The sequence below is a fragment of the Saimiri boliviensis genome, chromosome 2 (assembly GCF_048565385.1).
Source record: "Saimiri boliviensis isolate mSaiBol1 chromosome 2, mSaiBol1.pri, whole genome shotgun sequence".
Classification (NCBI taxonomy): Eukaryota; Metazoa; Chordata; class Mammalia; order Primates; family Cebidae; genus Saimiri; species Saimiri boliviensis.
Window position 1 is genome coordinate 27,802,525 of NC_133450.1, and position 13,664 is coordinate 27,816,188.

Genomic DNA, 13,664 nt, shown 5'->3' on the forward strand with positions numbered 1-13,664 from the left:
TTATCCTGTGTGTATCTCAGTGCCCAGCATGTTATTTTCTCCATAGTAGGTACTCAATAATAAATATTTGTCACATTGAATCTAAGTGATTTTCTTTTAATTTTCTGACTTCTCAGTGCATTTTTTATTAATTATTCAGAGAAAACTATCTCTGGACCAACACCACCTAGCATATCTGTATGCACCTACATTGAGAGGCTTCAGGCTCTCGGTAACAACCTGTCCACAGACCATGATATTAGCACAACACCTAGATCAAAAGCCAGAGCACCAGCGCTGCATCCACGCATAACCTTCAAGCCCTCAATTTTCTGAGCCTTTTTCCTCATGTGGAAGGGATAAGAAGATAAACCTTACAGGGCTGTGTGAGAATTAAGTGAGAGATATAACATGTGGAAATACAACATGAACAGTGAAATACCAGTCAATATGGGGCATTTTTATCAAATGCTGCAAATCTGATAGCATTTTATAAGACTGGGAGGTTTCATTTACCCCAAACTATTTCCCGAAAATGCCTATTCTATTTTAGGCTGCCAAAAATTATTCTAAAGAAGAATGTAACAAAAACGCCCATTTACCAACGTTTTAAGAGGCTGGATATTTCACTCTTTTATCTTTGGAGGCAGAAGAGAGAATGCGCCAAGCCCAACACCTTCTCTGTCATCTAACCAGCTGCAGAAGAGCTGGGGCCCACTAACCTGTGGAGCTGGTGATGGGCACAAAGGCTGCAGGGTTAAGGCTGCTCTGGAGTCCATTCAGCTGCCCTTCTGCGGAGGACCCTCTGAAACACAAGGGAGCTTGGTCAGACCTGCAGGTGGAGAAGCGAGGTCAGGCACACGCCCTGTGACAGCTTCGTTTCTCGCTCTTGGTGCTTCCTTTCCTGTGGCTCATGCCCTTGCTTCCTTCAAGGCTTTGGAGTCATCGGAACCTTTAAAGACCAGCGAACGGGATGGGATGGGGTGGGAATAGTCAGCCAGTGTTTGCCGAACGTCTTTGACAGGAGGAACCTGGGCCTGGGGTCACTTGTTCATCACACAGCTTTCCAGGTGGGCCTGGGGACAGGTTCCCAGGTGATTCCCATCATCACTAGCTAGTGGGTAAAGAGGAAGGTGGTGTGAGGTACACCTGGAGGGTCGGGTGGAGCCTGAGGTATTCACATAGTTCCTATATCCCTGAAAGAGACATGTCGCTTGAGAAGATCTAGCCCAGCCCTGGTGCAAGGATCAGAATGTCTCATAGCCCTTCCCCTCTGGCAAGCAATCTGGGCCCTACCTCCTCCTTTCCACTTTCGTTTGGAGGACAAGGGAACCACAGAGGCAGGAGAGAAAGGAACAGCCTTTTCCCATCAGCCTCAGCCGTGGAGAGCCACATCTGAAATCCTCATGCATTTTATTCCAGCCCCTTACGGGACTCAAAAATTCTCCCAAAGCATCTCCCATGTAGCTGATATTTGCTCTTTCATGTCCATGTGAAAGTTCTGGAGCGCCTAAGATAAGCTCCTTCCTTTACAGAAGTTAAAAACCATTAGAGCCACTGTGCTCGCTTTAGGAACAGCTGAGTGGAGCAAAGCCCTGGGCTGGTCTCAGTTTCACAAAGTATTCGTGGTTTTAAAAAAAAAAAAAAAAAAGGGGGAAGAGGTAGGCAAAATCTTTGGGTCAGTAGAAGAAACTGGTTGAGCATAACAGAAAACTGCCTGAGGGATGAGAAGAGTCCATGGCAGGGGGTTAGACTCAATGAATTCTGGGTCCCTAAAACTCTCGAAACTTTTCCCTCTCCTCTCTGGAACCCCGAATCCACCCTTCACCTTCTCAGGCTTTATCCTGTTTCTCACCCAAAAATCTTCTGACCCTCTGGCCCCTCATGCCCGGTTTCACTCCCTCTTCCATCCTCCTCCCTCTCCTCATCTCCCATCAAAGGCCCTGGAAGCCACCACTGATTCAGAATTTGAACATTTCTAATGATTCTACTGTTTCTAGCATAGAGTCCCCTTTCTCCCTGCGATGTAGAAATGTGTCTACAGCTATCCAAGGGGAAACTCTTGAGTGAATTTTTCCATGGAAACACTGGTGCACAAAACAGTTTAGGTCTGTTATTACTACTTTAGGCACATTATGGGTAAATATGCTTTTGTTGTGATAACATCATTTCCTTGGGAAAATATATTCCAACTTTTGGACAACCTTCCCCTAAATGAGAACTTTTGAAACACAGCTTGTCAAGAGCCTGCATGTTAGTTTGCACTTGCCCCTGATTCTTTGCTGCTTTCCTGGGAATACCTGTGTTTTAGGAAATATTTACGTCAGGAAGTACGTATATGTTCTCTTGGTTGTCTTTACGTCAGTTACTAGGGTTTAACAACTGAATAACAGGTCCTACCTTACAGGCTTCCGAAGATAAAGCAAGATGGTGAATAAAAAGCGTATCTAAACACAGTGACTGGTGTTATATTATGGACTATATATACAGGTGTTATATTATGGACTAAATATACATTAACTCTCATTAGTATTGTCATTTTTACTTAGGAATATTGCTTAACACTCTGCATTCACTGTAAGTCTATCTACATACAGAAATACCAAATTGAATGACTCACTGACTCCAGAAGCAGCATGAAATATTAGTGCTAAACTACTGAAGAACGGATATAGGCATTCTGAACCCGGAAGTTAACAGCAATTTGCTATTAAAGTTACAAGGTGCCGGGCGCGGTGGCTCAAGCCTGTAATCCCAGCACTTTGGGAGGCTGAGGCGGGTGGATCACGAGGTCAAGAGATCGAGACCATCCTGGTCAACATGGTGAAACCCTGTCTCTACTAAAAATACAAAAAAATTAGCTGGGCATGGTGGTGCATGCCTGTAATCCCAGCTACTCAGGAGGCTGAGGCAGGAGAATTGCCTGAACCCAGGAGGCGGAGGTTGCGGTGAGCCGAGATCGCGCCATTGCACTCCAGCCTGGGTAACAAGAGCAAAACTTGGTCTCAAAAAAATAAAAATAAATAAAAATAAAAATAACAAGGTAATTAATTGGCAACCTATAAGACAGAAGTCTCACAGTAAAAATTATTCTTAAGATCCCTTAGGAAGACGGGTCACGTTTGAGATTGACAGGTTACCTCTTAATAAACCTAATATGTACTTTTCTGCCAGTGTCAGAATGATTTGTTCAACTGTGCACCAAATGAAGTAGGTTGTATTTAGAAAAGTAGGCTTGTATTATGGGACCATGTTGTATAAACTATGTATTTTTATTTTTTTGAGACAGAGTTTTACTCTGTCACCCAGGCTGGGGTGCAGTGACATAGTCACAGCTCATTGCAGCCTCAACTCCCTGGGCTCAGGTGATCCTCCTACCTCAGCCTCCCAGGTAGCTGGGACTACAGGTGTGTACCACCATGTCCAGCTAAGTTTTGTATTTTTTGTGGAGACAGAGTTTTACCATGTTGACCAGGCTGGTCTCAAACTCCCGGGCTCAAGTGGTCCACCTGCCTTTGCCTCCCAAAGTGCAGGGACTATTGGTATAAATGACTGCACCTGGCCTAAAATATGTATCTTTAAACATGAGAATAACAGATGCCCTGTCAGAAAGGACTATAGGAACTGCAACAGACTGACTGGAGTGACGTATCTCCCCTCTTATCCGAAGTGTAAAATCAGCTGGAATCAGCTACTTTATTAAAATTATAACCTATTTCTCTCTGAATAGCTGAATGTATAAAGTTCAATATGTGTTTGATACAGCTCCATTATCTGATGTTCTCTGCTCATAGTATACCAGAATACAAAGAAGTAGCTAAAGATGAAGTTAGAAAAACTGGATTTATAGAAGTATCAAGAGCCTGAGAGTGAGAAACACTGAAAAGATAGGACAAAGGTGTCATTAACTTTACATTATACAAAAGTTAGACTTCAAATATGAGAAGAATGATAGAGATGTGATACCTAGACCTTAACTGCTCTTCTTGGAAATGATGCGACTGTCTAGGAGATGGGAAGGTGCTTGATGTAGTGAAAGGTTGAGAGTAAGAGGCTTACTACAATCCCAGCTGTGGTAATGGTCTTACTCAGGCTCTTCTCTGAGGACAAACTGCCAATAATTACTAAAAACTGCTTAAGCCGGGCATGGTGGCTCATGCCTATAATTCTAGCACCTTGGGAGGCTGAGGCAGGCGAACCTGAGGTCAGGAGTTTGAGACCACACTGACCAAAATCTCTACTAAAAATACAAAACTAGCTAGGCATGGCGGCTCATGCCTGTGAAACCAGCTACTTGGGAGGCTGAGGCAGGAGAATCGCATGAACCCAGGAGGCGGAGTCTGCAGTGAGCTGAGATCGCGCCATTGCACTCCAGTCCGGACAACAAGAGTGGAACTCCCGTCTCAAAAAATAAAGAAATAAAATAAAAACAAAACTGCTTAAGAGCAGGCTGCCGGATTAAGTTAGCCACTTAAAAACTATAATGAGAAACGTGACCACATACAGTAGCAACAAAGAATTAGAAAAATTCAGTGAATAGTGGTATGCTCCTCTCAATAAAGGGAAAATCTCTTTCCTTGGGACATGTTCACAGCTGGAAGCTAAAGAGTTTCCTTAAGTATTAAATGTATACTTCCTAACCCTTAATTTGACTCATCTGCTTCACATCTGTCTACTCCTCTTGCCTCTATCATTTTTCTGAAGTCTGAGAAAGCGCCTCACATGAGCATTATTCCTACACTGAGGGAACAGCTCTCCCGAGCCTTTCAAAGAAATTGTTCAATGATGCATTAAAAACAAATAATACCCTTATAAGATGAAATGCCTGTATTTCATCTTATACGAATATTACTACCATTATTTTGAAAAATTTCTTCTAGTACAAGTCTCTATTTAGGGAATATAAGCCAATCAAATGGTTGGCTAGGAATTCCACTGGCATCAAGACTACACCACACAGCCAGCCTATGTAACACACACACATACACACACACACACACACACACACACACACACATAAATATAAATATAAATATATATATAAAAATAAACCTAGTCCAGGAAGGTTATAATGAACAATATCCCCACTACCCCTTTTGCTGGTAAGGTTTCTGACATGCTTTTTCATGGATCTTCGTTTCTTTATTTGTGGTTTCCTCTGATCTTCTTTTGCCCATTATTTTGATCAGTGGAAACTCTTCTGAAAGTGGTATGCTTTCTTTAAGGCCTGTTTTGTTCATTACTTCACAAGGTTGACTGTGGTTTGCTGCTATATTATTTCTGTTTGGGTTCTTTTCAAGGCTTTCCACATCCCCAACACAGGGGTAATAGTTTTCTATTTCAATGGTTTAGTATACGTTTATCTTGGACTCATGCCACCACATCAGAGATGACCTTTCTGTAGAAAGAAGGACTCACAAAAGAAAAATGCTCAAGATTTTACAGGAAGAGCAGAGCTACAAATGCTGATCTTACCAGGGCTGCGGCAAAACAAGACATGGCTCCATCTGTGAAGTTCCTGAAAACAAACACTCCAAACCTGATCATTTTTATAAAATACAGTGATAACCAACCTCTTTCAATTCCCAAGGAAAAAGAAACAAAACAAAAAATACATACCCTGACTTTGCTTACCAAACATTTACTCATAGATTATGTATCCTACAACTTTCAACATATCCACACACACACAGGTATATGCTGCCTCTTCCTTTTATCTATCAGTCTAGGGATTATGATTCTGAAATAGAAGTTAATGCTAATCCTTAGAAAATAACAATTAGAACATTATTAATTAGGTTCAGGTTCCAAAACCAAATCATGAAACATTTAGTGAAGTCAACTTTGGTGCAGTAAAGACACATAGGCCTCTGTTTTATAAATATACTGCACATTAGCTATTCCCCTATATTTCTGATTACAGTCCTTATCGTCCCTGAGTAGGCCCTTTCTCTCTTTTAATTCAATAGTCTTTCCAGAAGCCATATAGGGCTTGTTGTCAATTTCACTCTTTCCTTCAACACATATTTAACGACCCCTTACCCTGTGCCAGATACAGTTTGAGGCACTGTTCTCTCATGTTCTGCCGTGTGCCCGACTGTTCTAGGGGATTTCTGTGTATTTTTTTCCTTTCTATATTTTCATTAGTTTACTCTGTTGTCCTTTTATAGCTTTTCAATAACAATGAACTCACTTATTTGTAATCCTTGTCTTTTAAATAAACGTATTAAGAGTTTACATTTGAATGCAGTTTTGGTTATTTCACAAATTTGATGTGTCGTCGTATTTTATAGCCATACGGTTTTAAATATTTTATAATTTTCACTATGATTATCTCTTTAATGCATAATAGGTACTCCATTTAAAAAAAAATTTCCAACACATGGATTTTTTTAAAAAGCCTCTTTTTATTATTTCTAAATTTAAGTGCTTTGTGGTTGAAGAGTGTGAACTTTTTGATGTATTTTGAAGTGCATGGAGCCTTCACTGGTAACATAGTATGTGCTGAATTTTTGTAAACATTCCACATATACTTGAACATCACTGAGTGCAGAAGTCTATACATAGCTGTAACTGTTTTCAGGCTGTGAGCTGTGATTCTTAATTGGGTTGTAAAATAAATTTTGGGGCTCACAATCAGTATTAAAAAACAGAAAATAGTATTTTGTAAAATTTTAATTTTGCATATACCTACATATATATAGATAGGTATTTTTATTGGGTTGCATATAAAGTGTCTTTTCTTTTTCTGTATCACTTTGCCCATAACACAGCCCTCAGGAGGTCCTGAGAACATGTGCCCCTAAATGTATTTTTTATTACAACTGCTGGTCCAAAAAGATGAAAAGCCACTTATTAAAGCAAAATGTTAATTCTCCATTTCAGTTATTCAAATCCTCAGTAATTTTTGAGTTATTTGTTACTGATAGAAGTACATTCAAATAAATTACCCATTAACATGAATGATTTGCTAGTCTCTCCTTATAATTTTGTCAGCTTTTGATTTATGTAAGTTTACGATGTTAAGTGCATACAAGTACTTTTCCTTATCCCTATTAGTGATTTTTGCTTAATTGTATTTTATCTGATATTAATATGGCTATACCAGTTTTCCTTCTGATTAGCATCTCATAATTGATCTTTTCCAATCTTTTATTTTCTTTCAAGATTTTACTTTATGTATGTCTCTTTTATGTGGCCAATAACTGAACTTGCTAAAAAGAGGCAACTTGATAATCTCTTTTTTAATGAAAGAGTTTAATTGGTCATCATTTATTTTGGTTACTTGTATATTTGGACTCATTTCAACTATCTTAGTTTTTGTTTTCTATTTATCATCATTTTCCTTTGCCTTTTTTTTTTGAGACAGAGTCTCGTTCTGTCACCCGGGCTGGAGTGCAGTGGCATGCCATCTTGGCTGACTGCAACTTCCACCTCCAGGGTTCAAGAGATTCTCCTGCCTCAGCCTCCCGAGTAGCTGGGATTACAGGCATGTGCCACAATGCCCAGCTAATTTTTGTATTTTTAGTAGAGATGGAGATTCACCATGTTGGCCAAGCTGGTTTCGAACCCCTAACCTCAGGTGATCCACCCGTCTCAGCCTTCCAAAGTGTTGGGATTATAGGGGTGAGCCACCGCACCTGGTCTCCTTTGCTTCTAATTTTCCTATCTTCCACTAAATTAATAAAGTATCTACATGTCCCTTTCCCTGCTCTATTGGTTTGAAAGCTATAGGCTGTGCCTTAATTATTTAGTTATTTTTTCTAAGTGTAAACTCATTCAGTATTTCTGTCCTGACCTCTAAGTTGACATAGAACCTTATCAGCTGAATACTCTAGGTGCTCGAATCTTGTCTTTGCTATCTCTAAATGTTTTTTGTCTTCTTAAAGACCAATAATTATTTTTATAGTCATTAACATTTACTGACATTTTATGGATTGGTTGTACTTCATTGTTTCTTGTTACCTAATACTTCTGGATTCACTTCTATTCCTACACAGTCTTTACTGTTTCCTACTTTGAATTTCAAGTATGCTCTTAGACTTTGAAGGCCTCAAATTATTTTTATTTTGCCTTCACTCTTGAATGCCAGTTTAGCTATGTATAAAATAGACTAAAAGTTTATTACCAACACTTTGAAGTAATTGGCTACTGTTTTCTGGCACCTATTATTATTGAGAAGAATGCTGGTACTCTGTGTTCCTTTGTAACTTAGGCAGATTTTGTCTCTGGTAGTATTTAGACTTCTCTTTACCCTTAATGTTCTGGTTGCTTGCTACTATGATGTGTCCAGAGGTACATTTATTTTGGTACATGAATGAATTTTTTAGCTGAGGACTCATATCTTCTTCAATTCTGGAAAATTCCATTATTTTTTTTAAAGCATTTGCTCGACCAATTATTCCTTAGGTGTTTCTTATGATACTCCTATCAGAGTCACATGTCATGTTCCACAAGATACTGCTATTAGACACATGATCTAACATGTCTGACTATTTAAAAGTATTAATTTATCTGTAAAGAATTCATGTCCTAGTTGTTGATTTTTCTGGCAATCTTTCTTAGAATTAGACTTTTTTCATGTGTTTTGGAATTTTGGTTTGCAGGCTTATTTTGAATGAGAATCATTCCCCGCCCTTGTCTCTGTGCTTGCTCATTCCTCCCTCTCTGAAGATTATATAGTTGCCTTCACCAGACCCCTGACACCAGCCCAAAACCAGGCTTTATGGTGGCATTTTGGGGCCCTTGCCTCAGTGATATTTAGAAACCAAGGCAGTTTTGAGATAGGAACAGTAGCAAGGGTATGACACTGTCTTCCTGACTCTGTAGGTCCGTAGTCTCATATAAAGATATAGCCTCAGTTAGTGGGTTCACGCCAGTTTTACTACTCTCCCAGTAGGAGAGCACACTGCATCTTTTAGTGTAGGGTTTTCAACCTTGCTACTACTGACATGTTGGGCTGGATAATTCTTTGTAGTGGGGGACTGTTCTGTGCTTAGCAGGATGCTCAGCAGGATCTGTAGACTCTACCCACTAGATGCCAGTAGCACTCCCCCAGTTACGACAAGCATGTCTCCAGATACTGCCAAATTTCTCCCAGGGGGGAAACTCCCAGGCTGAAAATCAATTATTTTCAAGTAGTAAGCCTGGCTTTAGGTTCTCCTCCTGTAGGGCACTTTCAGGTCCTATGTGTGCCACAGGAGCTCGCCACTGCCTGCTTCAGAAAGCCTATTCGCTTCAGCTTCATTCACTGATTCTCGTTTATTTCGTACAGGGAGATACTTGCTTTCTTTTGAAGCGCAGCTATTCCTGTAGGTTTTTTCTTTAAACGTTCATCCATCATTGCTCTGTGTCTGCAGCAGAGGGGGGACGTGGATGTGAAAGTGTGAGCTCTGGGAGCCAACTGGACTGGAAGTCAGTAACTCCAAATCTAATTTTTTCTTTTGTTTGAAACTGAGCTTTTGCCTTCAATCATCTTTAGTTATTAGTATTCAGGAATTAAGAATATGTTTAAATTTCTGTAAGTTCATTGGTGGAACCAAATCGCACTTACAAATAACAACCTACCAACAACACAAATGTGATTTCTTTTAGTAGGGAACAGCAGCAGAGGCGGAAAACAACACACCAACCAGCAGACAGTGGACACAATATATGTCAGGAAAACACAGTATCTCATTTAATTCTAGGAACAACCCCCAGGGGTAAGTAATATTTTATAGATAATGAAACAGAAGCTTAGGGCTATCTCTAGATAACAGTTAATTAAGTGAAGGAACCAGGATTCGAATCTCATTTCAAATCCCAGGCTGTTAACAACCGTACTCTACTGCCTCCCATATGCTACTCTACAAGGCGTAAATAATTAGTGATGAGATCACTGTTATTTAGTGATCCTTGATGCATATGCCTTGACACAAAATACCATGTCACCACCCACACTGCAGCTATCACTATCTCCTCCACTACTTCCATCTCCACTACCACCACCGCCATTTACTGAGAACTTACGAATCTAAGCTATCTCAGGGGCTGGGAAGGAGCTTATCTCTTCTATCAAAAATAAACCATGAAAGCAGAGATCCTATCTATCTTGTCCACTGGTGTTATTACTGGTGTCTAGGGCAATGTTGAGCCAAACAGATTCAGTATGTATGTGATGAAAGGGTGAAGGCAAGGTATCTGTGTTTAAGAGAGCTACAGGAAGCAGAACAGAAGAGAAAAGGAAAAATAAAATAAGGAGGTGGATGGTAGAGTCAGCTGAGGAGGTGAGGAAGGGACAGCTGGGAAGGATGCATCAAGGTGAGTAACTAAAACGCAATCTTGAATAAAAGGCAGGACTTGGATTCAAGAGGCCTAAGGGCACTCTGCAGAGGAGGTGACATGGGAACATAGAACACAGAATGGGGAGCAGTGTATGTGTAAAGCGGTGACAGAGGATGAAGAAGCCGGGAGACAGGAGGGAGGTCATGGTGCACAAGGCTTGAATGTCAGAGTCAGGACTCTCAACTTTATCTTGTGGGCACTTGGAAGCCTCCAAAGATTCCAGAAATAGGGTTTGAAGAACTACTTTGGAGATGATTTTTAAAAATTGTTTCCCGGACCTACTCATGGATTTCTATAGGAAGAACCAATTTAGACAGTTTTAAATTTTCTACTTGTTCTATGTTCCAGTTAAGTGTTCTTTTTCTTCAAGAAGAAACAATTTATACTTGACATTTTTCAAGATATTATTTCATCTAGTTTTTAAAATTGTACACAGTGTGCACAGTGTTCTCATAATTTTTCAATCCCTCCTATATCTACTTGTAAAGCCTTTTTCTCATTTTTACTTCTAATTTTTCTGCCAGAAGTATATTTATTTTCTTCTTCTGGGTTCCCCTGGCCCAAACTAAATAAGATTTTGAAATTAACTAATTTTATTGCTTTTTACTTTATATTGCTTTTCTTCTTGATTTCCTTAAATCTGTTTTTCTTAGCTTTTTGTTTTATGGTTACTTTTCTAATGTCATGTGATAAAAGCTGACTTCAGTTATGACAAATACGTGGCCTATGCACTGCTCTCAGTCTCTTCCCTGTTTGAGGCATAAGTTCTCATAAGTCTTTCCAGCACAACACTCTGGGAAATCAGCTGAAGCCAGTTTATCTGTTGAAATCAATTTGCCATTTGTATCTCGGTTATTTTCTTTTTCATCTTTCTGTATTTTAGTAATGAAAATGATGAAGATTATGAATTTACCTTTGAGTACATCTTTGACTACATTTCTTTTTTTTTTTCAGACAGAGTCTCTGTCACCCAGGGCTGGAGTGCACTGGTGTGATCTCAGCTAACTGCAACCTCTGCCTCCTGGGTTCAAGCGATTCTCCCATCTCAGCCTCCCGAGTAGCTGGGATTACAGACATGTGCCACCACGCCTGGTTCTTTTTGTATTTTTAGTAGAGACGGGGTTTCATCATGTTGGCCAGGCTGGTCTCAAACTCCCGACCTCGTGATCTGCCTGCCTCAGCCTCCCAAAATGCTGGGATTATAGGCATGAGCCACCATGCCCAGCTTGAGCCACGGCGCCTAGCTGAAGCCTTCTTTTAAGCTATGCCACCTATCCCCAGGCCCCGAGACTCTTCAGTATTTGCTCATCCTTAAAGAAAGTCTAAATTTGCCAAGGGCTTATATCACGGAGGAATTGATATGGATGGATTCTATCAGAGGTTAGCCTAAATTCCTGCCCAACTCTTTTAAAAAGCAGTTTTCACACTCAGGTGAGAGAGGAGGGAAATGAGGTATGGCAAATATCTAGCAGTTACATTACCATTTCAACCACCATTTTAACATCCCAGCAGGCAGGAATGAGAGGTCAGGTTTTAATTTAAATTATGCCAATACAAATCACTAAAGGAAGACCCATCATTCCATGACTCTCATGTTGCTTTCCTCCCCACTGAGACACACACAATCACACAACTTTTGGTTAGGTGTGGGTGCTAGCACACATCCCTCTGACTGATGTCACTGTTCATGCCAAAAGCAACCCCTAAGACCTCCTACAATGAGGGTTAGTAGAAGACAGAGTCTAAGTGGGTGATCTCCTGACGGGTGCTCACGTCCTTTCTACCCTCAGGCCCTGGCCCTCAGAGTGAGGGGATATTCTTGTCTGCAGTAGTCGAGGTTTCCTTTCATTTCCCGGACTGCACTCTCCCAGAAGACACTATACAAAAGCCCTCCATGTTGCTTTTCAATCCAATCTTCCTGTGCTACATTAACACAAATTCCCCCATTGATTCTTCCTCCTTTTGAGTATTTCATTTTGAGTATTTCATCGTCATTTACATGGTAACACTGGTGTGGAAAAAGAGGGGAGTGAGTGAGTTCCTAAGTGCATACATTGTTTTTTCAAATGTAGTATTTTAGGATAATTAATCTGCCACTTACTGTATGGATGGATACATACGAATAGATTGGGAGGGACCTTTGAAATCAGTGATGTAGCCAGGCGCAGTGGCTCAAGCCTGTAATCCCAGCACTTTGGGAGGCCGAGGTGGGTGGATCACGAGGTCAAGAGATCGAGACCATCCTGGTCAACATGGTGAAACCCTGTTTCTACTAAAAATACAAAAAATTAGCTGGGCGTGGTGGCACGTGCCTGTAATCCCAGCTACTCAGGAGGCTGAGGCAGGAGAATTGCCTGAACCCAGGAGGCGGAGGCTGCGGTGAGCCGAGATCGCGCCATTGCACTCCAGCCTGGGTAACAAGAGCAAAACTCCGTCTCAAAAAAAAAAAAAAAAAAAAAAAAAAAAAACAACGAAATCAGTGATGTACTGGGAAGAGTCTGAGGTGAGCACAGCGGGTGATATGAGTTCCAGTTTGAGCTCAGCCACTGACCACCTGGGTACCTTGCTGTACTCACATCCCCACAACTATGCCTCGATCCCTTTATCTTCTATCACAAACGTTTCATAACTACCTACCTTGGAAATACATAATGTAGAGAATCCTGTGTTTAAGGATGGATATGTTACAGATTCAACTATGTTTCTTGAGACTACATATAATAAAAGGCTAAAAGGCTGGCAGAACATGGTTAACCCATAATATGGTATCTACTATGCTTACCCCAAGAACTTTTGGACAATTTTAAGTCCTAATTACTTTGCCCTGAAATCCTCTCACTTTAAAGGCTCACATGTTAAAAAGATGTAACATTTTTTAACCTGATGTTTATTTTCATATTATTCTGACATTAATCTCTTAAACATCTTTCATCATACAGCTGACCTCACCAAATGTTCAGGTAGCATTAATTGGGATGTGGTGCTACCAGGCTACCTAGTCCTGATGGCTTTCCTCCCTGCTAATTCCTGGCAGCCTTTAACAAACACCACTGTCCTGGGTGCTGACACAGAACAGTCATTACCATCAACTTCCACTCAGGTCACCCTGATGAGAATCACCTAAGTCCTGGGTAAAGAAGGCCATCTCAGCTATTTAAGGAAAAGTACTGTAGTTCAGTCTGTGTTTCTTAAACAGTTTTCTTTCTTCAACGAAGTCTCCCAAGTTACAACAGCTTTGGCCCTACCCTTTCAAATTCATTTCCAGTCTATGAGTTTTGCCCTTGTGCCTGGGAAACTGCAATCTCTTCAGGTTTCTTTCTCCGTATTTCCTGGAGAGTATGTCTCTGGCTCTGAGAAAA

At 40.6% G+C, this 13,664-nt stretch overlaps 1 protein-coding gene across 14 annotated transcripts in view; it reads right to left on the reverse strand.

Annotated features, from left to right (window-relative positions):
• TTLL5 (tubulin tyrosine ligase like 5) overlaps nt 1-13,664 on the reverse strand; it is a 280,545-nt gene that overhangs the window by 41,523 nt on the left and 225,358 nt on the right. For 13 of the 14 annotated variants that reach the window (XM_039469444.2, XM_074392954.1, XM_074392953.1 and 10 more), the window contains one exon: nt 702-784. The exons of the other annotated variant lie outside the window; for it this stretch is intronic. In XM_039469444.2, the coding sequence (XP_039325378.1) occupies nt 702-784 (83 nt within the window). The remainder of the gene's footprint in view (nt 1-701; nt 785-13,664) is intronic. 14 annotated transcript variants of the gene reach the window in all.